This window comes from Rhinolophus sinicus, linkage group LG06 (genome assembly GCF_036562045.2).
Source record: "Rhinolophus sinicus isolate RSC01 linkage group LG06, ASM3656204v1, whole genome shotgun sequence".
Classification (NCBI taxonomy): domain Eukaryota; kingdom Metazoa; phylum Chordata; class Mammalia; order Chiroptera; family Rhinolophidae; genus Rhinolophus; species Rhinolophus sinicus.
In genome coordinates, this window is record NC_133756.1 from 17745603 (window position 1) to 17773121 (window position 27519).

General features: G+C 47.3%; 2 protein-coding genes and 1 non-coding gene across 7 annotated transcripts in view; 1 reads left to right on the forward strand and 2 right to left on the reverse strand.

Annotated features, from left to right (window-relative positions):
• MKNK1 (MAPK interacting serine/threonine kinase 1) overlaps window positions 1-16626 on the reverse strand; it is a 38078-nt gene extending 21452 nt beyond the window's left edge. For 2 of the 4 annotated variants that reach the window (XM_074334671.1, XM_074334669.1), the window contains exons 1-3: window positions 16488-16626; window positions 8210-8392; window positions 626-727 (exon numbers count right to left, since the gene is read on the reverse strand). In XM_074334671.1, coding sequence (XP_074190772.1) covers window positions 626-725 — 100 coding nt within the window. In that variant the 5' untranslated portion in view covers window positions 726-727; window positions 8210-8392; window positions 16488-16626. Of the gene's footprint in view, window positions 1-625; window positions 728-2856; window positions 2964-8209; window positions 8393-16487 lie in introns of those variants that run through there. The other 2 variants (XM_019749405.2, XM_074334670.1) reach the window with 2 other exon arrangements.
• TRNAI-AAU (transfer RNA isoleucine (anticodon AAU)) lies at window positions 3274-3347 on the forward strand. Its single transcript has one exon. It is a non-coding gene; the product is annotated as a tRNA-Ile (tRNA).
• A 2729-nt stretch (window positions 16627-19355) lies between the features above and the next one.
• Window positions 19356-27456, reverse strand: MOB3C (MOB kinase activator 3C). Of its 2 annotated transcripts, none has more exons than XM_019749429.2 (4): window positions 27287-27456; window positions 23450-23918; window positions 21159-21361; window positions 19356-20842 (listed from the first exon to the last, which is right to left on the reverse strand). In XM_019749429.2, exons 2-4 carry the CDS (start codon window positions 23865-23867, stop codon window positions 20813-20815), a joined length of 651 nt encoding a protein of 216 aa, XP_019604988.1. In that variant the 5' UTR covers window positions 23868-23918; window positions 27287-27456; the 3' UTR covers window positions 19356-20812. The 2 variants fall into 2 exon arrangements, with proteins under 2 accessions (XP_019604988.1, XP_019604989.1); XM_019749430.2 differs by having other exon boundaries at window positions 27170-27428.
• Between the last annotated feature and the right edge of the window lie 63 nt (window positions 27457-27519).

Here is a 27519-nt window from a genome sequence, read left to right on the forward strand (position 1 = left end):
TCATCCCATCATGTGCCCAGTGGTAACAGGACCAGCCCTGAGCCTGGTGCCTCACACGCAGAGTGTGTTCAAACTGTCTGATGACCCAATATTGTGGCACCTGAACACAACATTCACTCTTAAAATGGAGTCAAACTCATACAGCAAAGTAGCTGCAATCTCTAGGAGTCAAGTTCTCTGCTTCTAGAAGATTGAAGTTTCATTTGCAGCCATGGTCCTTAGTGCTCTGTGTTCCTCATTCATGGTTATTCTACCTCTCAGCAGCCCCTCTAGGAAGAGCTGAGAGAAAGATCACATCTGAAAAGGAGCTGAAACACACCAGGCAATTTCCTTTCACGTACAACTCTGACAGACTGGCCTTTCTGTCCCCTAACAAAGTGCTGAAACATTCAGAGGAGGCCTGTGCATCATTCGGGGGCTCTCTCTCTCTCTCTCTCTCTCTCTCTCTCTCTGTCACTCCTTTGTGTAAACTCTCTCACCCCTATCTTTCATCTGTACCACACACATAACCCTGAGCTAGCTCTAAGATGATGCAGACCCTATGATCTAACCGGTGGGCTTTCAGGATGCTCGTCCCGTGCTTGGGGAGCCACAGGCCCTGACCTAAGAGAGTTGCGTAACCGACCTTCAAACTTTCCTGGCAAGGAGTCAGTGGTCCGGGCCTTCCGCTTCTTCTTCTTTCTCTTGTCATTTTCTGCAATGGGAAGGGGTTCACTGCTGCCCATCTCTGGGAGAAAAGAGGAGATGTAAGGGAAACATCACTGTACCGATCAAGCTATAAGTTCCCCTATATAAAACCCTGGGGGGACCCAGGAGCTTTACACTGATGGTTTTTGAATATCTGTGAGGACTATTGATTTGTTTTGACCCAAGAGGCAAAACTAAAGGCAAAACCATTATAGGAGATCATTAATTGTGCAAAGGAACTCAGACAGAGAGGCTAAATTAAAAGAGTATAGCAGAAGCCTGCTTTAACCAAGCTCATTAGCACATGGATTTAGATCTGCCACCAAACTACAGTCCCCAAACAGAACAATGAATTCATAGGCAGAATCCCACCTGTGACATCCTCCAGCCTCAGCACCAGAAAGGCAGGACCCAGGGAGCTAAGCATATGATTGCAAATGAAATCAGATGCTCAGTAACATCCCTGTGTGGATGTGCATGGGATTCAAAAGGCCTTCAGCAGACGGAGATTGCCTCTGTGAAGGTACGACAGGGTAGGGATGGGTTTGAGGATGGCCCTAGATTACTTCATGTCTAAGAGCACAGACCTGAGTGCCTCCTTGGCTCCTTATTTGAGAAGATGCACGTAGGGCCCACTCAGAAGCCCGCAGTTGACAGGTCTATACCATATGCTACTGGATGAGGTCATTCACTGCAAAACATTATCACTCACTGGCAAGCACCTCCCTTGTTAAAGGGAGGATTTGGGAGGCAGATGTTCGGACATTGGGCAGATTGCGCGGGATAAAGTAGGGACAGAAAGAATAAGCAGGAAACTGAGAGGGGGAAAAAGAAAAAGAGGAACAATGAGCCAGTGCCCAATCATAGTACTGTTTCTAAGACACTCTAGTAAGGGCCTTCCCCTGTTAAAGATAAATTACTTATAAAACATGTCATGCCCCTGATCCAGATGGAACCTTAATACTCTTTGCCTGCAGTTAGAAATAATAAGATTTCTCTGAAGTCTCTGGGTCTAAATCCCCACCAGGGTGATTAAACCTTTACATCCTTCTAAAATAGAGGCACTCGAGTGCTGATGGGGCATATAGTATGAGAGACTTTTAGACCAACCTTCAGTAAACACAGGCTCTGGGTTGTTGGATTTTTTTTTATTTTCTGAGAGATTTTGAAATGGAAGCTGGCTCTTTGCCCATTGAGGGAAAAGGCCCACTCTCTTCTCAGAGGACCCCAGCTGAACACAACCAGAGAAATGGCAAGTCTGCTCAGGAAGATTGATTAGAGCTGCTGCACGTCTTCTCCATACTGTTCTCAGAAGCAAGTACACACCAGCCATTAGGAGAAAGCACACAGCACAACGGTCCTTTTCAACACCACAATCCAGAAAGCATGGTTAGGCAGCCAAGTGTCTGACAGCTCAATTTAGGTGCATTCTTCCTTCCATTTTTAGGATCTGATGACAGCAGATTTTCAATTATACTTTACAGAACAGATAAATACATGGATAAAAGTAGTCCACAGAGGCTCTCAAAATATTACTCTAGCCAGCAGCTTTAAGCACAAGATATATCTGGGGACTGTAACATGCTATGAAGTCAAAGAATTAAACTTAAATATCGGCACCCAAGTATCCACCTTCACCAAGGTACATTGAAAGGAAAAAGGATGTTCAACATAGTGAGAAATTCTACAGAAATAAAATACAGGGTCACTCATCTTCAGAAGATTAGGGTGAGAGCATTGGCCATTGGGACAGCAGGCCAAAGAGGGACCACTGTCCCTCTTGCCTTACCCTGTGTGCAGTCCAGTGTCAACCCTCATCCCATTTTTTTCTCACCAGTACTGCAAGCTAAATGCAGAGTAGACAGATTTTAGATTCACTTCTCTTTCTCCTTCCCCTGCCCATAGTCTGACAGAGGGCCTAAGGACAAGCAAAACAGCCAATAGGCAGGCAATGGAGAGAAGCAGCAAGAGGGCTGGCGGCATTATAATTCCCAGGGGATGCTCAGATATACTTACGACTCCAGCTAGAAAACCCTGCTAGCCGCAATTTATACTTGGTTTTCACCACAGCAGGGCTGAGAGAGCCTCTTGTGGAAGAAGCATACCTCTAAGCACCGCCGCACACTCAGTATTAGATTTTATGGTTTCACACGCAAAAAGATAGAGTACCTGGTCTATTCTGCATGGATTTCATTGGAAGAGGGTATGCCAGAAGGGACAAATGGTTAAGACTTTCCTTGGAAACTGAACTTGTTGAAGGAGAGTTGTTTTTGAAACTAGGAAGAAAAAAATGTAGAAAGACAGTGAAGTGAAAAAAAAAAATGCTTAACTTCCCTTGTTTGTACAGGGGAGAGAGAAGGGAGAAATGTCACAATCTTACCAAGGGCTTGATAGCTCCCCCTCGGGAGCCTGTCCATACTCAATTTTATCACTAGCAGGGTCTGTGGGTCCTTAATTTATTATGTATGCAATCATTTGATATAACTTCTCCAGGGTGCAACGTTTCACAATCAAGCTGGTCCTTGGCTTGCCTCCTTCCCTTGGCCTAAGAATTCTTCTCGGCTATCAAAACCCATTTCAAGGGGTGGCCGGTTAGCTCAGTTGGTTAGAGCATGGTGCTAATAACACCAAGGCTGCTGGTTCGATCCCAGCATGGGCCTCTGTGAGTTGCGCCCTCCTTAAAAAAACAAACAAAACAAAAAACCCATCTCAAAAGTCACCTTCCCTTTGCAGGAATTAAGGTTTGTGCAAACACTGTTAGGCACTCTGCAAATAGATTACTGAATTACTGAACACTACTAGAAGTCAGTGCTCCACCCTCTGCTCCCAAACACCCTGCTGGCAACTCTATTAGAGCACTGATTTTATGCGGCCTTGAGCTCTCCTCAATGCTCCTAAAGGCCAGGACTCTTGCCGGCTCATCTCTGCATCTCCTGTGTCAGTCATGTATCAGCCATCAGAAAATGTGCACGAAAATGAAACTGATATGAAATGATGCAGATTCAGTGCTTGTCACCCACGCCCTTTAAGTACCAAGTGAACACACTGAAAGAAATATGGGTACACCTTTGCCCCACCAGACAATGCAAAGTAAAGCTATTCAGTTCTATGAATTCCAACTTCCTCTCAGAAAAAGCCCTATGACCCAGAAGGTTTTAAACTTTCTAGCAAGAAGCCTGGTCCTTGCTATAGGATCGGGCAATATGTCTGTTACTTCAGAGAAGGAAGTGATCCAACAACCAACCTGGCTCCTGCAGAGAGAGAGGGCCCCAGAGAGCCCACAGAGCAGAGGAGGAGGGGCTGAGGCGTCTCACCCAGTGGGAACAGATATTCCTGACATGCAAGTACCGATCCACCACTCTGCCCAAGCTGACCCCAAGGCCCACCTCCTGAAAGAAATGTCATTTCTCCATGAAGTCTTACGAGCTACAATGCCCCCAAAGTCACCAGCTCTGTTCTCCATATTTTGGTAGCATTTACAGAGAACTAACCAGCTCCTACGTCCGGTACGTGATACCAGGGATGATCGATCATTTTCCCCACTAAGAACAAGACCTTGCTGGCTAACTCAGTTTCTAACTCAGCTCATGCTCCTCTCCTAACCACTCTAGAGTTATTTTCTATGATTCACTTTTCTATAAGTTCAACCTGTAGGACTTATTTCCTTTAGTCACAGAGCTTTCTAGACAAGGAACAGTGGTGAGAGCAAACTGATGAGTATCATTACCAATTCAGCTGCTTTCTCCGTCCTCAGCTGGCTGAGGGCCCCCAAACAAATGGAGAACTGAGAAAATGAAAGGAAACTGAGGCAACGAAAGGAAGGGAGATGGACACTCTTAAGGAAGAGGCCAAGACGAAGAAGTGTGAGACAGGGGAGGAGGCAGTCAGGAGGAGCCTGGGGAGACTGAACCCAGAACATTTGCTTCTCTGAAGTGGTACAATAGGAGTTAGAGTACACACATGCTTATATGGTGCTTAGCAAATGCCAGGCAATGTTTTAAGTACTTTCCAGGTACAACATTTTACATATACTAACTTACTTAATCTTCACAACTCTATGCGGTCAGTATAATTATTATCCACATTTTTCAGACGAAGAAACTGAGGTACAAAGAGACTACATAATCTGCCCATGGTCACGTAGCTAGTAAGTGGCAGAGCTAGGATTTACATCTAGGTAGTCTGGCTCAGAAGTGAAGATTTAAACTATTGCACTATATTTAAACACTAATGATGAAAGGCAGAAGGGGGTAGCCAGTCAGTGCTAGCCAGACACCAACAAGAACGCTGCTATTTGGAAACCTTAGCACAGAGCTTCCCTACTGATGTGCTGTGAATGAGATATTGATCCTCTCATCAGGCTGAACAATATCATTTTCTATGTGTGCTGTGATGTCAAAAAGGCTGGGCAACACTGCTCTAGCTTACATAATGCAAGGGCTTTATTATCACCTTACCATTATAGTATTAATCTGAAACCTAATTTATCAGAAGTTTCTTCTTGCTCTGAGGTAGCTTTGTATTTTGGCATAGAATGTAGGATGAGCTACAAACCAGTCCAACCACCTTATTTCATGGCAGTTCTCGTATCAGGTACAAGGCTATATTCTTCCTCTGACAGACCTATTAGTTGGTTGATTTGGTTTCTGATGATATCATATGATATGAAGGGGAGAAGGCCAAGGCAAGGGTACACTCAAACAGAGGCTTGTCAAATTTAACACATGATGGACAAAAGGAGACACCTGTGAAATCAGCTCAATCAAAGGACAGTCTGTAAGTGTGACTCCAAGGGCTAAGATATTTCCCAGGCTTTTCCCAAGAGTCCTGTGTGTAGTCCGTCTGGGCAGCGTTATGCAGATTGCAGTGTCTCACTCGACTACAATAAAAGAAGTCTGAGGCCCACTAAGGTGCCAGCAGCGTAGTGACTCACAACAGGCTTCAAACAGAGTTGGGATAGTAAGGTTCTTAGAGGTAAAAGGTCTAGATTCAGGCCCATCTTCCTCCTCTGTTTTGATTCTGGGATCATAAGCAGCCTTCAGAGCTGTCGCTGCATCTCCTGGTGGAAGGAATGACAAGAAGAAGGGCAGAAGGGGTAAAGGAAATGTGTGTTTAAGGAATGGCAAGCAGGAAAACAGAACTACCAAATGATCCAGCAATTCCACTTTTGGGGATTTATCTGAAGGAAACAAAAACACTAAGTTGAAAAATATATGCACCCCCATGTTCACTATAATAGTTATATTATTACAATGGCCAAGACATGGAAACAACCTAAATGTCCATCAATGAATGAATGGATAAAGAAAGTGTGTGTGTGTGTGTGTGTGTGTACACACACACAATGGAATATTAAGTCATGAAAAGAATGAAATCTTGCCATTTGCAACAGCGTAGATGGACCTAGAGGGTATTATGCTAAGTGAAATAAGTCAGACAGAGAAAAGCAAATACTATATGACCTCACATGTGGAATCTAAAGCAAAAACAAAACAAAAAAATAAAACTAAGCTCATAGATACAGAGAACAGACTGGTGGTTGCCAGAGGCGGGGAATCGGTAAAATGGGTGAAGGGAGTCAAAAGGTACACACTTTCAGTTATAAAATAAGTAAGACATGGGGATGTAATGTACAGCATGCCAACTATAGTTAGTAATACTGTATTGTATATTTGAAAGTTGCTAAGACAGTAGATCTTAAAAAGGGCTCATCACAAGAAAAAAATAATTCTGTAACCATGTATGGTGACAGATGTTAACTAGACTTACTGTAACCATTTTGTAATATTTACCAATACTGAATGATTATTGTTGTACACCTGAAACTAATATAATGTTGTATGTCAATTATACCTCAATTTAAAACAAAATAGCAAGCAGAAGTAAAGGAGCAAAGGATTGGGGTTGTGTGAGCAGGACAGTATAAAAAGCTGAAAAAGGCAAGCTGAGGTCAGGTCGCCCCAGCTTATGGCTGACAAGGCCCTCATGTCTGGGCTCTATCTACTTTCCAGCCTCATTAACCAATGGGCAGACATTCTTTCAAGTAAAAATGAAAACAGTGGCCAGTGCAGCTGGCAGTTCAAACATCCCACCAGTGTGTTTCCTTCAGGCGGCCACTGTACTTTGGTACGCAGCAGAAAAGCTTCAGGAGCATTCCCATTTTGCCACACAGAATATTAAAAAGATGTACACTCAAGGGTTGAGAGTCCATAAAATTAATAATTTGGACCGCTTCATCCAGGATATTCTTGAGTGAAAATGGCATTTTGGAAAACCTCTCAGTGGCAGGAGTGGAGGACACAGTGACCGCCAGTACACGTTGGTGCCGCTGCCTCGAGGCTTGTGAGGCAGCAGCAATGTTGCCTGCTGCTGCTTTCCAACAACAGGTAACATCTGGGTACCATGATGAAAACAGTCTGACTTTGTCGGTGCTCTGGAAGGCTTTCAAGGGCCCCCGAGGCCCACAGAGCACACTTGTGAACCACGTTCCAGGCAGTGGGGGCGGACTGTGTACAAGTAGAGTGTGTTTTAGGGACATCGAACTGGCTGTGATGTGCGGCCACAACTGGCGGCTGGAGAGCGACTGAAGAGTGCAGTGAGGCTGCGGCAACAAGGCAAGAAGGCCTATAACTGAGGTGTGGACAGAAACGAAGACAAAGAGGTGTGAGAATGAAGCAACAGAGGCCGAACTGGTCCTGTTCCTGCCAAACGACTGGAGATGGTGGACGAGTCAAAGACGACTACCCTCTGTGCCTGCTCCCTCTGCCCACTGCCTAGTATGGAACCAGGCACACAGGAAGACCTCAGTATATGTTTACTAACCAAAGTCAAGTAACCGTAAGAGCAGTAGTACCATCAAAGATGGGGAGAATTCAGGAAGGGAAGGTGGTTGGGGATGGAGAGCCGGAGAAGACAGTGTGCCACTGGGAAGCTTCAGATGAAGAAAGGCGACACAGCAGCCAAGTACGAAAACTCACAGATCAGGCTAAAAATCATTCTCATCTAGGCTTCATCTGACCCAATATACAAATGAGGCATTATCTATAACCTGCCAGGCATGACACAGCCTTAGGCTGGAGTGTCACACAGAATACTTCAAAACAGCATCATATATGTCACATATTTTTAAGTTTAAAGAAAACCTGAAAATATACCTCTCAAACCATTATTAACAATGGTTATTTGGGAGGACCAAATTGGGTGCGTATAAAATTTCACTTTTTATACTGCTGGTGTATTTGATTTTGTTTTGTTACAATATGGTTGTTTAACTTTTATAATTAAAAGTAAATAAATACATTTTACTTACTGCATGGTTTTCCTTATGAGCCTCTCTGCCATTTTATTCTGGTAGAAACGTACTCCTCCTTATTAAGTAACTGTTTTAGGCATGCCAGGCAGCCCAGCTAATCCTAGCTGCCCAACTGAATATTGAAATCTCTAACCCACCCCTTCCTCTGGAAATAGGTAATTTCAACCTGAAGCAAACAAAAAGGCTAAGTATATATATATCCAATCTTACCTAAAGCTTTGCCCAACGTTTGGAAAGCGAATCCTCTATAAACTTGAAATTCCAAGTGAAATAATGCTTCTGACAGGGGGTTGCTGTCTTCCAGTCATAAGAAGTGTTTCAATGGTCTCTGTACGTAGCAGACATTCTTCAGTTCTCCATTGGCCTCTGCTTCATCGTATCTGGCATGAAAAGCTTCAAAAAGCAGAAACAGAAACACTATAAAAATGCTGACTTCTTTAAAAGAACCAGAGAAAATAAAGATCAACCTAAGTGTTCCCTAAACCTATGTATTACACTAAGTAGATATACACAAGGCAATCACAGATTTTCAATCTTTAAAATCAGACATTTGAGCATTTGAAAGTGTTGATACTAAGCATTTGATAATTTAACAAGGGTCTGAGTAAAAGTTGTCAGATTTTGTTTTCACTGTAGGATTCCAGAACCAAAAAGACATAACTGGACCTGGAAGAAGATATACACTCCTCTGTTTGCTGAGGAGTCTCATGTAGAAAGTAAAAGCTGACACTTCTCTGTTGTCCAAATCGCACAGGCAAGAGGCAACAGAGACAGAAAAATCAAGTAGATGCTGACAGTAGCAGGTGGCATGAATGGGAACAAGGTTTTATGCCAAATGCATAATTATTGCTAGTTTTCTATCCGCCCACTGCTATTTTTAATCTTGTGGCTCTAGCTGTCATGTGTCAAAGTTGATTTGTGACTTTCTCTACAAGATGAATGTGTACTTCCCTTCTTCCCAGTGGAAAAGCACTAAAAATGCAGTTTAAATATGAATTCTGGGCCCTTGTGCCAAAATTTCTAAAAGGGTTTTCTAGTTTTCTAACTGGAAGCCAGATGTGTTACACTATTTCCTCAAATCACGTGTCCCAAACTGGACTCATCCCCAACCCCGTTCACTGCTTCCTTCCTCCTTTCCCTTCTTCTCTATCAGATTATATCATCCTGCCAGTTATCCAGCAACAGAATCTTTAAATCATTTCTAATTTCTCTTTCTCCTCCAATCTCATAAGCTTCAAATACTCATACTGTCAGGCTTTCCCTCAGCCTGTAATGTAGCTTCTTGAAAAATAACACCTATTGGTGCAGCCGACTGGCTCAGTGGTTAGAGCGCAGTGCTCATTAACGCCAATGTCGCCGGTTCGATTCCCACATGGGCCAGGGAGCTGCGCCCTCCACAACTAGATTGAAAATGACTTGACTTGGAGCTGATGGGTCCTGGAAAAACACACTGTTCCCCAATGAAAATTTAAAAAAAAATGTAAATATCTCTTTCACTTACCAATTAAAAACAAAACAAAACACCTATTCTTCCTTCAAGGCCCATCACAAATTACTGAAAGCAGTCCCACAAACTACAGAAGCAGTCCCTGACTCTTTTTTTCTACTTCATCCAGCACTTAACTGAACCCACAGTATACTATTATAATACTCTGAGCTGGCTATACACATGCATATGTGGCTTTCCCACTGGGCCATAAGCTCCTCAAAGGCGGGCACACATCTTTTTTGTCTCTGTATTTCCAGCATCTAACATAGCATCTGGCACAGAAAAAGACTCCAGTAAACATCCAAATGAATTATTTCATCCACAAAAATATTTCTTCATTATCCAAGAGAGAATGTTAGCACATAGAATAAACCATTCTATTGCGCTTTTTATTACCAAACAAATGTCTGTGGCTCAAAGGAACTAGTGTGTTTCCCTGAAAATAAGACCTAGCTGGACAATCAGCTCTAAGGCGTCTTTTGGAGCAAAAATTAATATTAGACCCAGTCTTATTTTACTATAATATAAGACTGGGTCTTTATAATATAATAATATAATATAACATAATATAATATATTATGATATAATACTGGGTCTTATATTAATTTTTGCTCCAAAAGACGCATTAGAGGTCATTGTCTGGCTAGGTCTTATTTTCGGGGAAACACGGTATTTCCGGGGCCCAAAGAAGCTCAGGTTACACTCTTGCTCCTTATGGCCACAACTCGTCAGGAGTCAACCATGAACACCTTTGAACTTCAACTGGGCAGCAGGAGAGAATAAACTGTTAGTGAAGTAAGAGGTTTTCAGATACAAGACAGGATTCTAAGTGCCTGGTTAGCCCTGATTCCTTCTGGCCCCATTCCAAATTCCTCTGGGTCTCTTTTCTTCTTCATCAAGAACTGACTCTTGCAGTGCCTGAATCTTACTGAATACCCAGATGAGCCCTCAAATCCTCTCCTCATTCTTTCGTCCCTTCTTGGTATAGCACTAGGGAAGGGTGAATGTGGCCAGACTACACCTACACAGATTGGCCTGCCACTGGGTCTTATATAGGATGGGTGCCCAATTCTCTCTCAATTCTTCATCAATTTCTTGCTGTAAAGGAAATGAAAATTTCCCAGAGCTCTTTCTATACAAGTTTTAGAGCAGAAAAACCCCAAGTAGACATATAAGAGATCCATCATATGGATGGATTTCAATATAGAAAACATCCGTGGTGGGCAGGTAAGACTGAAAGCCAGATTTAAGCCTGTCACTTCCTTCCTTGCTCCAACACCTTCAGTGAGTGTCCACTGCTTCTGGAATAACCAATCTCCTGTGCTGTCACTCAGGGTCTCCACAAACTGGCCCCAGACCACTTGTCCTGCATTGTGTCTAACCACTCCTCCACAGAAGTCTTGACCTACAGTCCAGGCAAAAAAAGACTGCTTCTACTGAATTGCCTTAAACAATTTCCAGCTTCCCACACTTGTGCGTAATTCAGTCACAGCACCTGTAACATTTTACTGCACATCTGCCCCTAGACTGTGAGCTAGGGACAGGGCAGAGACTATGTCTGATTCATCTCTGGGTCCCCTATCCTAGCACAGGGCCTGGCACGAGGCAAACACTCAATAAATGTTAATGAATGAATGGAAACATCTGAAGTTATTCTTCCCTTAAACCGTTTTAGTTGGACTCTTACTAGCAGACTAAGCACAGTCTGGGTCACTGCCAAGAAGTAGAAAAACCAAAGAGAAAGAAAAGAAGCATGACCAATGAGATCCAAGCAACGGAAAATAGGTTTTAAGAGTGAGGCAAAAGAAACCCAGGCTGTTTAGCCGGGAGAAGAGAAGATGACGCCTAACTCAATTCTGGCTTTAAGTACACAAAAGGTTCTCATGAGAAAATCTTGATCTCATCTTCCCTTTATAATCTGAAGGAACTTTTCCATATTAATGGAAAATGGAACAAGAAGAAATGGCTTAAGTCAAGGCCAGAGGGGTTTAATGTGGAGAGAAAGAAGAACCAAATTAGGCACCACTTTTCCAGAGATACTGTTATTGTACTTTTTGGTGAGTTGGAAGGGTCTTGCTTAGCATTTTTGCTGAAGGCTGTGCAAAAGGGAATAAATACATTGCTCTGTTCCTGTTTACTGTGGAGAGAGGTGGGTGAAAATACAAGTCAGGTAAGATTTTTCTAATGAGCCCATGACTTTTTATTGGCCCTTTTCCTACAGGCACTTTCTTTCATGTTATGCTTTGCAACCCTGAAACATTCTAGTATTTCAAAGTTTCCTGATGGAGCAATGGAAGGAAAGAGAAGACAACAGTGTCTGAATAAGACAGTAGGGGAAATGGCCTTAATAAACGTATTTTCTATAAAAACAATACCTAACTGGACATTAATAGTTGTTAATATTATTACTATTAAAGCTGACATTCACTGAACATCTACAATGTACCAAGCACTGTGCTAAGTGTTTAACGTAAGTTATCTCAGTCCTCATAACTCCATGAGGTAGGTAGTATTTGTATCCCCATTTTATAGATGAGGAAACTGAGACCCAGGAAGGTTAAGTAACTTGCCCAAGTCACATAGCTAGCAAGTGATAGAGCCAGGACTCAAACCCAGGCAGTCCAACTCTAGAGTCTATACATCTCATTACTGTCTCGTATAAGAAGGATGAGAAGCTCAAATTTAAACCCCAGTCTCTCTGAATCCAGGTTCATACTCTTAGCTACTTCCTAATACTGCCCCAAGGCAGAAACAGCAGGGCAATATATGACATTAGCAAGAGATCTCAGAAGTGAATGAAAAATACCCCCTATATTACAGGAAAGAAGCTGAGATGGAAGACTCACAGATGATAATGAGCAGAAGCAGGACTTGAACGCCAGCCTCTTGACTCCATGTGCAGTCCTCTTTCCTCCTTTATAGATTCTTGGTGAATTTGAGGGTAAGAAAATGAAGGAACAGTATGTGCCAAATGGGTCTCCTCCCTAGACACTTGTAATGAACTGCTAATCTCATATTAGAACCTACTCCTGAAACACAAGAGCGCCAGAAGCCTCTGTAAACTGATTCTAAGATTCTACTAGCTAAGAATGGCCATACACTGATTTCTGGTGTTACAGGAGCTGCCATAATGCTAACATAATAAACCAATCAAACAGCTTTAGAGTGAGCAGTTTCCAAAGTAAGTCAGTGGTTCACAGTTTAAGCCTGAACTGAACTATTCCAACAGCCTCCTCCTCGATGTCCCTATTCTGGGACCTTCTTTGCTCCAGTCTAGCCTCCATTCTGCAGCCACTAGTCATTGCATCTGGAGCCTTGCCACACAATGGAAAGAATATGGGTCTTGGACTCCACCACTCATAGGTTTGGACCAAGCTCTGCCACTTACTAGTAACCTGACCTTGGGCAAGTCATTTAATCTTTCTGAGGTCTCTTTTCTTCATCTTTAAATTGGGGATAAATAGCCCCATATTACAGGATTGTGAGGATTAACTAAATTATAGTACGTAAAGCATCCAACATATTGCAAGCCACAAAGCAGAGCAGACACTCGATAAATGTTAGTGTTCTTCTCCCCACTCCCCTCTCTATATTTTGGCCACAATCTACCATTTCAGCTTATTTTCCCTCCTCACCAACTCCATTCCTCTCCTCCAAAACACACTCACACACACACACCCTGCTCATTTCCACCTCTAGACCACTGCTCAAGATGCTACTTCTCACAGAATTAACTTCCTTCAAGGCCCAGCATAAATTTTCAACCTCCACGAATCCTCCTCTAGACCCCCTTTAGTCGTGTTGGGATTGATTTCTCCTTCTCCCAAACTCCCACTTTTTTTTACATTCTTTATTACATTTACCATAGTCAGTCTGATTTCAGTTATTTATGTACTTTTCTACCTTCCCAACTACACTGCAGGGAGAAGGCTCAGAGAAGACAATTACTTATAGGAGGGCAGGAAATGTGGAGCTTTCCTGTGTGTATTTCTCAGTACTAGTGTCTTGTACAGAGCAAGAGCTCGATATGTGTTTATTGAGTTGACTCTTGCCACCCTTGACTAGGGATCTTTACAGAAAGATCCTGGACTGAGTTTATTCTAAAACTCTGCATTTACCGTCTGACTTGATAAACATGCAGTTTTTCAAGATCCACTAATACCCATGTTGGCTTGCTTTATTCCTTCAACCATTCTTTCAACACACTCTGGATTCCTCTCAAGACACCTTTCCAGGATATAGGGAGACAATGTTGGGAGGATGTCTCTCACTCACAGAGGTAGGGTGATCTGGGAGCAAGTTCGTTAGAGAACTGTTCCACTCTATTGGTTAGGAAATGACTACTATTAAAACCATATTAAAAACCAGAGTTGTGGGATCTGAATGATTTCTTTCTATCTGTTTCCAAGTCTATAAAATAGTTTTGAATACATATTAAGCACTTAAAACAGCTATCTGCCACATAGTAAGTACTCAATAAATGTTAGATATTATGTTAACAATGTAGTAGACTAGAAAAAAAACTAAGAGCCAGCACTTTTCACTTCCTGTACTATTTCTACCACTGACTGATTCCTTGTGCAATCTTGTTCAAATCTTTTCCCCTCTGGGCCTTTCCCCATCTGTAAAACTAAAGAGGTAGAACCAGATGGTTCCCAAGCTCCTTCTACCTCCAGTGATGTATGTTTTCCTATGATCAGCAAAGAGCCTTCTGTTCCATATGCTGAAACTGTTGGCAAGGAAAAATGTGAATGTGTAGTTGCTGGTTCCCAAACGCAAGGGGCCAAGGCCAAGGGCAGGACAATTGATTAGTAAACCACCTGTGTGCTTTCTCCTTTGTGAACTATATCACACAGTGCAGGTCCCTGAACAGAGTGCCACCTCCGTTCCAACAAAACTCACAGCAAAGGCAAGACATGAGCCAGAAAACAAGAGCAGCAATGAAGAATCCTGCCTTGGGCAGAATTCCTTCACTTTCTCGCCTTTGATGCCTGTAATCAGGGCATGATCAATCTACACTAGGGCTCTCCTTAGGCACAAAGAGAAGGAAAAACACAAAGGCCCATTCTGAACCTGAAAGCTCATAAAACAAAAACCAAAGCGAGAAAATAAAAAAATGTCACTGACTCATTCAACTGCAAACACTGCAGAGGCCTACTACGTGCCAGGCAGAGGAAGGACGAAACAGACATGGCCCTTTGCCACCAATGTACTCACAGTACATATTCATGGATATACTCCAAGGCAGACTGCGGTCGGAGCTGTGTTAGACATGCGGCCTCTGCTACTGAGGATAGGAAGGGGGGCAACTAGTCTAGCAGGGGGATCAGAGAAGTTTCACATGAGATATGGGCCTTGGAAGATAAGAAGGAGGAGAGAACTCCAGGGGGAGGGAATACAAGCAAAGTAAAATGCAGGGAGTGTTTGAGTAACAGAAAGTAGTTTATTTTGACTGGAGCACAGGGTATAGGTTTGGGAGAACAAAGATAAACAGCACAGGAGAGAGATTTGGGAACAGATTATGGAGGAACTTGTCTATGAGGCTAAGGAGTCCAAAACCTATATCGTAGGCAATGAAGCCTGCTAAGGTTTCTGAGCAGAGATATAACACGATGAGACACTATCTCAGGAAGATAATATGGGCACCCATGAAGAGGATATAAAAGGAATCAAGTTACTAGATTACTATGGGACCACATAACAGGAAACCACATGCACTTTGGAAGCATGTGCAGAAATCCAACCACTCCTGTTCATAGGGCTTCTCTCTGTAATAGTCAAAGTTCATGCAATCTGACTTTAAGAGATGCTCACTTGCCAGGCCCTCTAACAATCAAAATCTTCTAGAGCACTAGAGTCATAGGCCTCCCAGACAAAGTCAAGAACCCATTATTCTTCTGGATCACAGAAAGGAAAGAGCTGGCGTGGGAGATGTTGGAGAGTGGGGCACCAAAGTCTTTAGCTGGCCCAGCTCCGTATAAAAACCCAACCCAGGGTCTCTTCCAACCTAGCCTTCTTTAGAGGGGCTGGAGCTAAGGGTAGTGGGGCAGAAAGCACCTGGCTGCTAGCTGAGGATCCAGTGAGACAACATATATCAATCGCCCAGCATGGCACTTGTCATATGGGCACTGTTCAATAAGCATTAGTTCCCTTCCATCCTGCAAGGTCAGTTCCATCTGTAAGTCCCACTGAAGCTTCAGGACCTAGGTCACCTCAACTCTTCTCCCAGGGCCTTGCTAAAGTACCCTAGTCTAAAATAACCTAGTTCATATAAATTACACCCATTGCATGACAGGTGCCATACTAGGTGACACATGTAATCCTATTCAACTTTCACGATGACCCTACTATACCTTTTTTTATACAGAAGAAACTAAAGCTCTGAGAGGGCGAATAACTTGCCCAAGGACACACAAACAGGAAGTGGCAGAGGTGAGATACGAATCCAGGACGGACCCAAAGCGAAGCACTGCCAATACTTCATCTCACCCAAGCCTGCTCTGATCTGCTACTGACCATCTGCCAGCCTGGAAACTCCCTCAGGAGAGAGATTGCCCCTGACACTATTCTCTCTCCTCACTGTACAGCGACCCGAATGAAAACAGTTAACTTTAAAATAATGTAGTACACAGATATTAGAAATTCCTCACATGAAAAACTATTCAAGATATTGGACTGCTCTGAGCCTTGAGCCCAGCCATAGAGGAAATGAGTCTCAAATTGGTCCCAGACTGAGCTCCGAACTCGGACACCTGTCACAACCCAAGCCACGACCCTAGGCACAGGCCGAGCCCCGACAGGGGACACACGCTGCGCCCTGAGCTCGTAACAGACGGAACTCTGATCTGAGCCCTAAAGAAGCGTCCCCTCCGGCTGTCCCCCCGCAGCAGAATCGCGTCGTGACCTCGGGCCGTCTGAAGGTCCCGACTTCTCTGTCCCGGGCACACGGACTCACTCAGAGACCGCCCCCCGCCCATCACATTTCACTTGCAGGGATACCTCGCTGTCTCGCCTTTGCCTCAGCTGACTCGACGCGGGAACGGTCGCGCGTACCCCTGCCAGCAGGTCGCTACGCCGAGAACGCGGAAGAGGCGGTACTAGACCCGAGGGGGCGGGACCGAACGAAGGCGGATCTGCGCCTGCGCCCTGATGGCTACGCCCAGGGAGACGATGGGGGTGAGCTTAGTAAACTGCGTAGGCGTGAGAGGGACGGGGAGATTGCTGAGTAGTGGGTGGGGCTTAGCTCTTTTGATGCTATCTTCCGAGTGAAGGTCGGGAAGCTAGGGAAGCGCCAGAAGGGTGGAGCCCTGTAAGCGGCAGGGGTAATTAACATTTACCGAGAGCTTCTGTATGCCAGGAAATAATTTTTTAAATGCCTTTTACATATGGAGTAATGTTGCCAGTCTTTTCTAAAATGAGAGCTAATTCTGTAAAATTTCTTAAAAGTTTTGGGTGTCTATAATTTCACCATGAGAGTTTCTCCTTGAGTAAAGCATTACCCCCAGTAGTTCAAAATAAACAAAAACTTCAAAGTTCATTTGGTAGAGAAAATCAACTGCAAATAAATTAATATTTGAACCAGTCGCTGTCCTCTCTCTCAGGATGCCAAGTGTGATGAGGTAATGAGCGTGCTGATTCAGTCCTGACTCTTAAATGTATTTCCTCTGTTGTGAAATTTAAGTAAATATACCTTCCCTGCCTGTTTGAGGGTTTGGCGAGCAATGCCAAAGAGTCTCTTGAACTTCTTTCCCATCATCTACCTGACAAACATTTGTTCTTCTCCCCTTCTGGGCTCAGTCTTCTCATCTGTATGATGGAAGGAGGTCTGGAACATACAGGAGACATTCAGGGCTTTGCTAGATTTCCCAGTCTGGGTGAAGGCTGCAGGGGCAGGGGGCGGTCTTCTACCAAGCTTCTATATTCAGTCACTTCCAGAATCCTTCAGTCCAATTCAAAGGCCCTTATATAGTCTGACCTCTTCCCATTGTTACCTTCCAGGCCCATCCAAACTTCATGTCATCAGAGTCCATGTTCCCCTTTCTTCCCTGAATGTCTCAATAGCCAGCTGCTTCTGAGTCACTCAGGCCTATGTTCCAATCCAGATTCTCAAAATTGCTGTGTCCCCCATATGACAACCAAGTTCAGTTAACACCAGAGATGAGGGGTCTAGGGAACTCAGAGGAGGAAGGGCTCAAGGAGGGTTCTGCCAAATCAGGTGGAACTCCAGCCATGCATGTGGCTCCCTTCACTGCTCACTGCACTCAACTCCCAGGTGCTGGGGGGTGCGAGTGGCCGCAGGAACCCTCAGAAAAGAGGCTTCCGTGTTCATGAGGGCCAAATGTGGTGGGGCAGCCTTTATCGGTGGATGCTGCGCCCCAAGGTGGGGAGAATGGCTCACTTCCTTACTCCCTACTCCAAACATTTTTATAGATCTAGAGCCAAAAAGAAAACAAAGCTTTCCACAGCCTGGTTGCCCAAACAAACCGTCTCTTTACCTCTGATACACTGTCTCTCCCAGGAACCCCTCCTGCCAAGTCTTGCCCTGTGGGGGGCTCTTTTCTCTTGTGTTGCTGAGGCCCCAGCTCTCTCTTCTGTCTCCTCCTTTCTCTCTACCTGTCTAGTCTTCTCTAAGCATCCCTCTTTGAAATTTTCAAAGCCATTTTGTAACAGTTTGTAAGGTGCAGACCTTGACTACAGTTCTGAGAAAAATCTACCCTCACCGCCATGGTGTATTGCAAAACAACTATGAGCCCAGAGCCTAATTTTCTGAGTCTGAGCTGTCCAATAACTGAAGGGGTAGTGAGTGACCTGTCATAGGAAGTGTACAAGCAGAGCCACCTTTTCGAATGCTGGACTGGGGCCTCCTCTGATGAGTCAAAAGAAGGAGCAGCAGAATGGAGGGCCTTACAGATCCTAGAACAGTGAAAGGAGGGATACTGGGAGTCAAGCAGGTAGCCAGGCAGCTAGCTAAAGACAGACTTGATTCATGCATTTAGAATTGTACCTGACACATATGTAGCATTAGCTATTGTTATTATTGTGAATAATCCACAGACTGTATTGAAGGAGCTTTGAATCAATCATTTCCTTACTCCAACTCCTGGTCATGAAACAGATGGGGGAAATTGAGGTATGGTACCACAGGGGCTGGGCTTGGACTGGCCCCTGGGCCTCTGCCTCCCAGGAGAACCACTGAACAAAGTCAGGCTGTCTCCTCAGGTAGAGGGGAGAGTTCTAAGTAGGGCTTTGCTGACTCTTTAGAACCAAGCTGTTGTTTAACTTCTCTGGGCAGCTTGAAGGTAAGGAGCAGTGGAATGAGACAGACCTGATCTAAGAGACTCGAGTATCTCCTGGGGAATAAGCTCAAGAGTTAGCCCGATGTGCTGCCACCCCCACTTTGAGTTCTAGCTGGTACCCAACAAACAGCCTTTTCTTGAGAAGGTCTTCCTCGCTATGCTTAGGGTTAGGACAGAGTTTCTGCCCTGTTCCTTAATCCATTAGCTCCAATAAACCACCCAGATTAAAGGAATGGGGTGAGAATAGCCAGTGCCGGGTGATCTGAAGTGGAACATGGAAAGACTCTCTCAAGAGACTGAGTTCCCTGAAAGCAAGGGCCAGGCCTCCCCACTCCTAGGGTCCTCGCCTACCTAGTCCAGGAATTCTGGGTTAAGAATTCTCAGAGCCCTAGGGAAACCTTGGTGTCTCCACCCTGGAGAGCTAGGCCAGATATGACCACACCCAACAGCTCTCCATATGGCCCAGGATCTCAGGACAAAAAGCCTTCGCCGCCCCATTTTGGCCCAATGCCTTCCACAGAGTGCCCAGGAGCCATGTGGCACCCAGACAACAGTTTCCCACCAGTGCAGCTTTAGTTTGCCTCCTTTATTTTACAAAAAATAACAATAAAGTCTTCCCTCTGTTTCACAAAAATAGATTCCCCCCTCCCACCCACATCTGCAGTCAGCACTGGCCACAGCCTAGAATCCATCTTCCAATCCACAGTCCTCCCTGGGGGAACCTTTCACACCCCCACCCCACCCTGGGCCTCTGGCAAAGCTGCTGGGCCAGTGTGTTCCCTTGGGAACTTCTCCAGAGGCTGCAGTCCCAGGTCCAGTTGGCAGGCTCCAGGAGCCCCATCTGCTTCCCCACAGATCAGGCAGCTGCTGGGCCATGAAAAGGGTCATGATTTTGGATGCCTGGCTCAGCAGATAATCTCAGACCTGAGGGAAGGTGGGGCACTCTGGCATCACGCTAGAAATCCTTGCTCAAAGCAGAAAGTTGTGTTCTGGAGAGGGGCTGTCAAACCCTCTTTCCACATGCTTCTCATCTCCCTATGTAGCAACCCAAAGGCCCTGGATAGGAATCAGGACCCCTGGTTTCTACTCCAGCTCCATTAAAGCCTTGCTGTGAGGACAGTTTCTCCCTCCTCTCCTCCTGGCTTCCGTTTCCTCCTATGTACATGGAGGATTCTGTGAGTGACTCTGGATGATCTTCAGGTCCTTTCTGGCTCTTCATTCTGGCCCCCAAGTGTGGAGGCTCTGGGAGGGCCTGTCCCTGCCTCAATTCCCCCACTTGTGGGTCAGGGTACAGGGCTGGGCATGGGGTGCTGAGTAGCGGAATGCTGAATGAACATCCAGTGTCTCTGTGGATAGCTATGCTCTGAGAGCCAACCAGCTGGAATGTCTCAGGGATGGTTTGGAAGGAGGCAGGTACTTGCAGGATGGGGGCTCTCCAAGCATGGAAGAGTCCATTCACTAGCCCTGTGGTCCTCAATGTTCCATCCATCCATCCATCCATTTACCTAACATTTATGAGGGCCTACTATGTGCCAGGGAGGGTCTAAGGCAGCTAGCCCTCACAGTCACACTCCACAGTCAAATCACACACACACACACACACACACACACACACACACACACACACACACAGAATCATTTGTGCTCACTCACACACAGGCTGCTCACTCTCTTGTACCTTTCTTGCCATCACGTCCGCCACATCCACAATTCCCCACATAGGCTGGGGAACCACCATGGAAGGGTCAAGTATCAGAGTAAAACCCTCTAGCCTACCCCACCCCCAGACTTCATGTTGGAGATTTGGCTCTTCCTTCCCATCTATTTGCCCACCTTTAAATTCTCCCCGTCTCCAATCAGGGGACACATGGGCAAGACTCCTGAGAACCAGAAGTCCAGGGGCTTTGGGTATGTGGAGGGGTCCCAGGGCCTTCAAGTTCCTCTGCCACTAAGTGTCCCCTCCCCTAGCCACTCTGTGTTCAGTGTTCAGATGGTCCATCTGATGGGCAACAATGTCCAGGTCTGGGCTCAGTGACAGATCCGCTCTGTCATCTCCCTCTGCAGAGACACAAGATGGGGAAGGGTCAGTCAGAGCTCTACCTGCCAGGTGGCCCCTTTCCAAAACATACAGACTGGCTGCTCTTCTGCCTGAACCTGGCCCCTCCATCCCTCCCCTCCCCCATCTCCACCCCCAAATCCAGGCTGCAGATCTGGTTTTATAATTTGACACTTGAATGAATTCTCTATTAGAGTATAGAATCATTGTTAAATGAATTGCCTTCTCCTAATTGGATTTTCTTAAAGCAGGTAGCCTTTGGATCCGAAAACTCAGAGGCTAGCCCTGGTGGGGAAGGCAGTGGGGGCTTGGCCTCACCAATGGCTCCAGCTCCCGCTGGTCCACCAGGCTGAACTCTTGGATGAAGTAGTAGAAGTGCTTGTAGCAGGTGTTGACATGCGCCTCAGCCCCCATGCTGAGGATGCTGTCGAAGTGGTGGATGTAGACGTGGACAAAGACGCGGAACAGGCGGGTCAGGATCTTGGTGCAGACCTGCTGGAAATTCTTGGGAAAGGGGACTCCTAGGGAGGCAGGGATGGGCAGAAGTGGGGAGAATCAGCATCCTGGTATGAAACTCTGCCCAACCTTGTCCTCCCCCACACACAGGCAGCCTTCCCCCAGAAAGGCTTCTGGCCTTGCACACTTGCCTGTGGGAGACAGGGAGAGATTGTGGTTTGCTTTCCCCCATACTTCCCTTTTTAATGAAGCACAAATCTGACTGTGCCTCTCCCCTACTGAAATACAAATCACCTTCTATATTTTCCCATCATCCTGAGCAGGACTCTGCCACCTGGTTGGGGTCACTGACCAACCGTTCTTAGACTGTGATGAAAGTGATGCCCAAACTCTCCCCAGAAATATGGGCATCCGTAGGTGCTCTCATATGACACCCCTGGATACAATTCCAAGGGGAGTTCATTGACATCTGAGGTTCATTTTTAAAACCATGGGCCTTTGTGATTAAGTCCTGACTTCCCAGTATGGTGCCTGCACAAGGCCTTTCATGATCCTGACATCCCTCTCCAGCCCACTCCAATTCCTTCCTCTTTGCAACATTCACACAGCCAGGCCCCAGACCCCCCTCCCCCCACCAATCCTGAGAATTACTAAGTCTTCAAGAACTAGGTCCGATATCTCTCATTCCTTCAAATATTCAATAGCGCACTTCCATCTTTGAGCCAGGTCCTGTGTTGGGCCCTTTGTACCTTTAGCCTCGTATGATAATGGGTGATAGAAGTGATAAAATGGAGGTGCATAAAGGTAGAGCCACTTGCTCAAGGCCACAGAACTATTAATTAGTACAGACTGGAGGCAGGATTCAAGCCCTCTTTGCTCTGCCCTATAGAGCCCCTCTGAGATAGATGCCACAGACCCTGCACGAGAGAAGCTCCAGGATCTGTGAAAATGGCACAATTTTGCTCAGTCCTCCATGCTCAGAGTGGAGATCTGGGTGGGCATCTCCTCTTCTCTGCTGTGGCAGAGCCATCCCAGGGTCAACGCACAGACACCTGGGCTCTCACAGGCCTGGGGATTAGGCTAGAAGGAAATAGAGCCCAGACACAGGCCCACCCCACTCCATAGAGCCCTTCCCCTTCCTCACTGCTCTCAGGTACGGATGAGCCCTGCCTCTCTGTGAGCCCTTCCAGGCCCAGCCCAGGTTCCTCAGACTTGTCCTGCCCATCTAGACTTGGGGCCCGGGCCCCACGAGACCTGAGCTGTAGTTCTGAATCCCTCCTGATTCAGTGCACTGTCCCTCTCTTGGTCTTAGTTTCCTCCCATGTTAAATGAAGATACCCATTGTTGGGCATGATAGTGCAGTAATGGCAGGCCATCAGCTGGGGAGAGGCCATGGGCATTGAATTGTGACTCAGTGCGCAGTTTCCCTCAGCATTCAGACTTCTGCCCTCTGGGCTTGACCATCCTGCCCCACCCATCTCTGATTCCCAATGTTTTAACAGGAATGAACATGAGGCCATGTGGGAGTGGGTCTACTGTGACGAACATAGTGCCATGCCCGCTCAGCTCCTGGACCAACACCCCCTCTTTCTGCCCTTGGGTGGGGAAGCAGGGCCAGGGTGACATCACTCATCTCCCCTCCCCATCCTCACCCGCCCAGGCTGTCCAGCTAAGATAAGAAAAGGCTCCATGGCTTGGGCCTGACATGGGAGAATCCTGCCCTCAGAGTCCCTTGAGGTGGAGGTACCATCTGGCCCAATCCTTTCCAGGGCCAGGAGTCAGAGGGGACTCCCAGGAGGCCGCAAGTCAGATTAGCCCAAGCAGGGACCTGCTAGGAGCACCTTGAGGCAGCTCTTATGGAAGGTTCTGAGAATCACAGTGGTCTTGCCAGGGTGGTTCCTGGAGGGGCACTCAAGCTTCAGATAAGAAGAGCCCCAAACTGGGATTCAGGCAGACCTCGCTCGAGATGCCTGATCTTGAGCAGACAATAAACCTCTCTGAGCCTCAGTTTCCTCTTCTACAAAATGGGGATGAAAATTACCCCCCCCCCCAACAGAATTGCTGTATCAAACTAAATGTCTCATCTGTGAAATGGCTCTGGTGATGCCCTCCCTCCCTGGCCAGGCCTGACCTGCCTGCCAGGTGGCACTCACCAACGCGTGTGGGAAATACATCCTCATCGTTGATGAGGCCCTCAATCCAGTCCATGAGCAAGGCCATGTAGCGTGGTGCCGACAGCTTGGCTGGCCGCCGGTACTGGCGCTCGTCCTGCCAGCGGTACTCATAGCGTGACCCTCCAGCCATCACCGGGCAGCTGGTCTCGCTGCAGCGCTCAGCCATGGTGCCGTAGATGAGGTTGATACGGTTGAAGAAGTCCACCACGTGCACGGCGATCCAATCGTCGATGTTCTCGCCCGGCGGCAGCCTCACTACACTGCGCAGGTCCAGGCCCGACTTGAGTGATGCCTGTGCCTTCTTATACAGCTCAAAGCGCTGTGTGCCCGGCTCGAAGCGCTTCCGTGGCCGGAATGTCTTGTCTTTAGCAAACACCTGCTTCAGGCACAATGCCATGGCCGGGCTGGGCTGAGGGCCAAGTGTCCAGGGGCAAGACCTGAGGATGCCCTGCCAGGGCCAAGAGCATGGGGGAACATGGAGATCAGCTCCTTACCAAATGGGCTTTGACTTCCTAACACATTATTTCCCTCTCACATCTCAGCTTTTGATTCTCACCTTTCAGCTTTTGACCCAACTCTATAGCCTCTGCCTGGATTCTAAATCCTCCAAGATCCTCTGGGTCCAGCGCCCCTGCCCTCTTTCCAGGCTGCCCTAGTTCCCCCTGCCAAGCACCACAGCCCTCCCTTATTGTTCCCCCTGCCACTCTACATTCATTGCATCTCACAGAGGGCTGGGCCTTGGCTCCAAACAGCTCCTCAGACTTGCTGTTGACCAGTAGAGAGGTGGCAGAAGCTTCCTGCAGGCCTTTCAAGAGGCAAGGGCCTGGATGAGATGACCCCTGGGGCCCCAGAGACCAGCTGCTGTGGCGTGGGAGAGCCTGGCTGCATTGTGCTAGGGGGAGTGGGAGGGCCCCTGCCTTCAGCTTCCTCTGGGATATCCCGTAGTCCATCCGGCCACCGGGGATTCCCAGGGAGCAGAAGGGACTTTTCTACCAAAAATGTCCTTTCCTTTTATTACTCTGAAAGAGGAAAGGGCCCTCATATGGCCAGCTGGGCAGCCTCTGAGTGTGGCTGCAGGCGCTGGAGGAAAGGGGGAGGTGGCAGGTCTAGAAGGGTGCCACTTCCTCCAACAGTGGCTGAAAATTCTTCTCCCCAAGACAGCCTCCTTCACCCCCAAACCCCAACAAGCCACTGCTCCCTTCCCCTGCACCTGACACACAGTAGACATTCCTAGAGCACCCACTATTTGCCTAGAACTAGGACGTAGGAAAATGTAGTCAGATCCACCCAGCTGGGCCCATCTAGAATTCAGATGAATTTGCTTTGCCTTTTAGGGCTGAAGGATCCCACACTCAGAACAGACTTTGGGGACAGCAATCAGAACCCTAGGTTGGAGCAGGAGTCCTGGGTTCTAGACCCAGCTCCACCATGGCTGGGTGGCTCCTGTAGCAGGCCCATGCAACTTCCTGGGTCATACTGATACAGGCAGGTTTCTGGGACTCTCAGGGTAGTCATCTCATCTCCCCTGTGAGTGTGTGAGGTCTTGGGAAATGAAGACCCAGGTATCTGCTAAGACTGGAATTTAGCCACAAACCAAGCACTGACTCTGACCCCAGACTGAGCACTAAGGCTGAATACAGGCTAAGCACTGAGCGCTGGCTCCAGGCTGAACTCTGACCTGACCCTGACCTGGTCAATGGGAGTCCTGACTCCAGCCCTAGACTGAGGCTTGAATATAGCCACAAAGCCTGACATTGACCTCAGAGCTGACACTGGAGCATTTTTCTTTCTCTTGTTTCTAGTAATGCTGGGACAGGATTGGGGAAGGAGAATGGGAACAAGGAGACAACTGGGTGTAACCAAAGGCACAGTATCTACGGGTTGGGGGAAGTATCACGTCAGACACTAATTGAACCTAGTGAAGAAGTTCGGAACAGGGGTTCTTCTTTGTACCCACAAGAGGCAGGTCAGGAGGGGGGACAGTCAAGTAAAATCAGAGGAGTCTGGAGAGTAGAGGCAGGTCTCCCAGCAAGATCTTACTTTCTTGAAAAAGAAACCTCAAAGATATGGCCGGTCATCTCATCCATCCCCTGCCCCTTGCCTTCTCTCCCAAAGGAGTCCCCAGTGTGGGACCTGAGCTTCCTGACCCAAGAGGAGGAGACTTCCACACTTCATTTGCTGTCTGCATTCTAAACTCTGCTTGGGGGAGGGGCTTTCAGAATCACTCACATTGCAATTAGGTGGGGCTCCTGGCTCTGCACCTTCTTGCAGCCCCCTTTCCTGACAGTTACCAACAGACCATCACCCTGGTATTCAACACCTCACCCTAGCTTTCCTGTCCCCCTTCCCTGCCCCAACCACCCTGGGCCTCTTGCTGATCCCTGGAAAACATCCCCCCGCCCCCTTTCCTGTCTGTGTATTTTCTTACTTTTGCTTGACTACACATGGTCAGGTTGAATGCTACCTCCTCCCACAGCCCCCTCTCTTTTTCCTTGGGTGGAGGCTGCTCTTTGGCCATTGGTGTTTCCACCCACCCCATTACCCAGTCTAGATCAGGGCCTGGCACATAGTTGATACTCAGACTTTAAGGTAAGCTTAGAATCAAGAATCTTAGGGTTGAAATAGCTGTGAGAAATCAACTGGCCCAACCCACTTGTACAGATGGGGAAACTGAGGCCCAGAAAGGGAACTTGAAGAGGTTGCATTCACATAGCAAGTTTCAGGCATGGTATCTCCAGTGGTATAACTGGGAACTGGGATAAGATAGGGCTCAGCCCATGACAAGAGTAAAGGACCATCTTCCTGCACTGGCTGGTAGCTGGACTGGTGGAGATAAAGAGAAAAGAAGGAGAGGGGACACATCTTCCCACCAATTAGACCAACCTAATTTCGGTTCTTCCAGCATGCTGAGCCTCCCCCACTGCACCTGCAGTAACTTGAGTGTCCTGACCAGTGAGCTATAGTCTCACCTTCCTGCTATAGAATTTCAAAGCTTAGGCCTTTTCTCAGGAAAATGTAAGTTTGGGGAGGGGGTGGGAGTGTGGTGGGGGTGGTCAAAAGGTGCCCTTCTATCCATGTCACATGTCCCTCTTCATTTCGCACTCCCCTGCCCTTCCTGAGTCTCTATCCCTCACAGAACTTTTGTTCCCTCCCTGAACTATGGTCATTCCCCCTCTTAGCCTGTTTCCTAACTCTGGGTGTCTTTTTATACCTAAAGTGGCCAGTGATGGCTCACACCTTGGGTGGGCATCTGGGCTTCCCAAATGAAGACCACAGAGTGACCCTGCCAGCTTCTGACACTTTGTCCCCTGTCAGCGCCACACCTGTCATCCTCAGGCCTGGCCCAGAATCTCTGCCAGAGGCTGACCCCAGTGTGAACCCAGAATCCAGCCTAGGGCTGTGTGATGTGTGGGGACGCCCTGCAGGGCAGAGATTCAAGAGAAAAGTAGAGTTGGGGGACTCCATGCCCTGAACTCAGACTGTGCCCACCCCCCAACACTAGGCCACCCAAGCTCACCCCTTGGTCATCTCCCCTCACCCCTCTTCAGCCCAGCTGCCATGACAGACCCGTGGTAGAACAGAGAGCAGGACTGACATTTCCGCTCCCGAAGACACGCCCCCTTCAAATACCGCCACCCCCCAACCTCGACTTTTGCCTCTCTGAGCCCGAGACCCCAGACCGAGGACTGGTTAGCCTGCCTTTAGGCAGAGGTCGCTTCCGGATGGTGCCACGCCGGGACAGCCGAAGAAATGAAAGTGGAAGCAAGGCTGGGTCGTTTGCGCGGCGGGGACGCGTGGGGCGCGGCGCTCACTCACGGGGTCTGCCTCGGTGGGTGACCGCGAGTCCTCGTTTGGCTGTGGGTCACATCCCCAGCGCGCTGGGTCGCCTCCTTTTGCCGGTCCTCCTGCTCTGCGGGTTCTCTAGCCTGTCCGCCTGCCTGCCCTGTCGGGCCGCGGTGGCCCTCCCGCCCCAGGGCGACGCCAGCTCCGCCCCCGCCCTCCCGGGCTCCGCCACGACGCTGCCAGAGGGCGGGGAGGGGGCGGGGAAT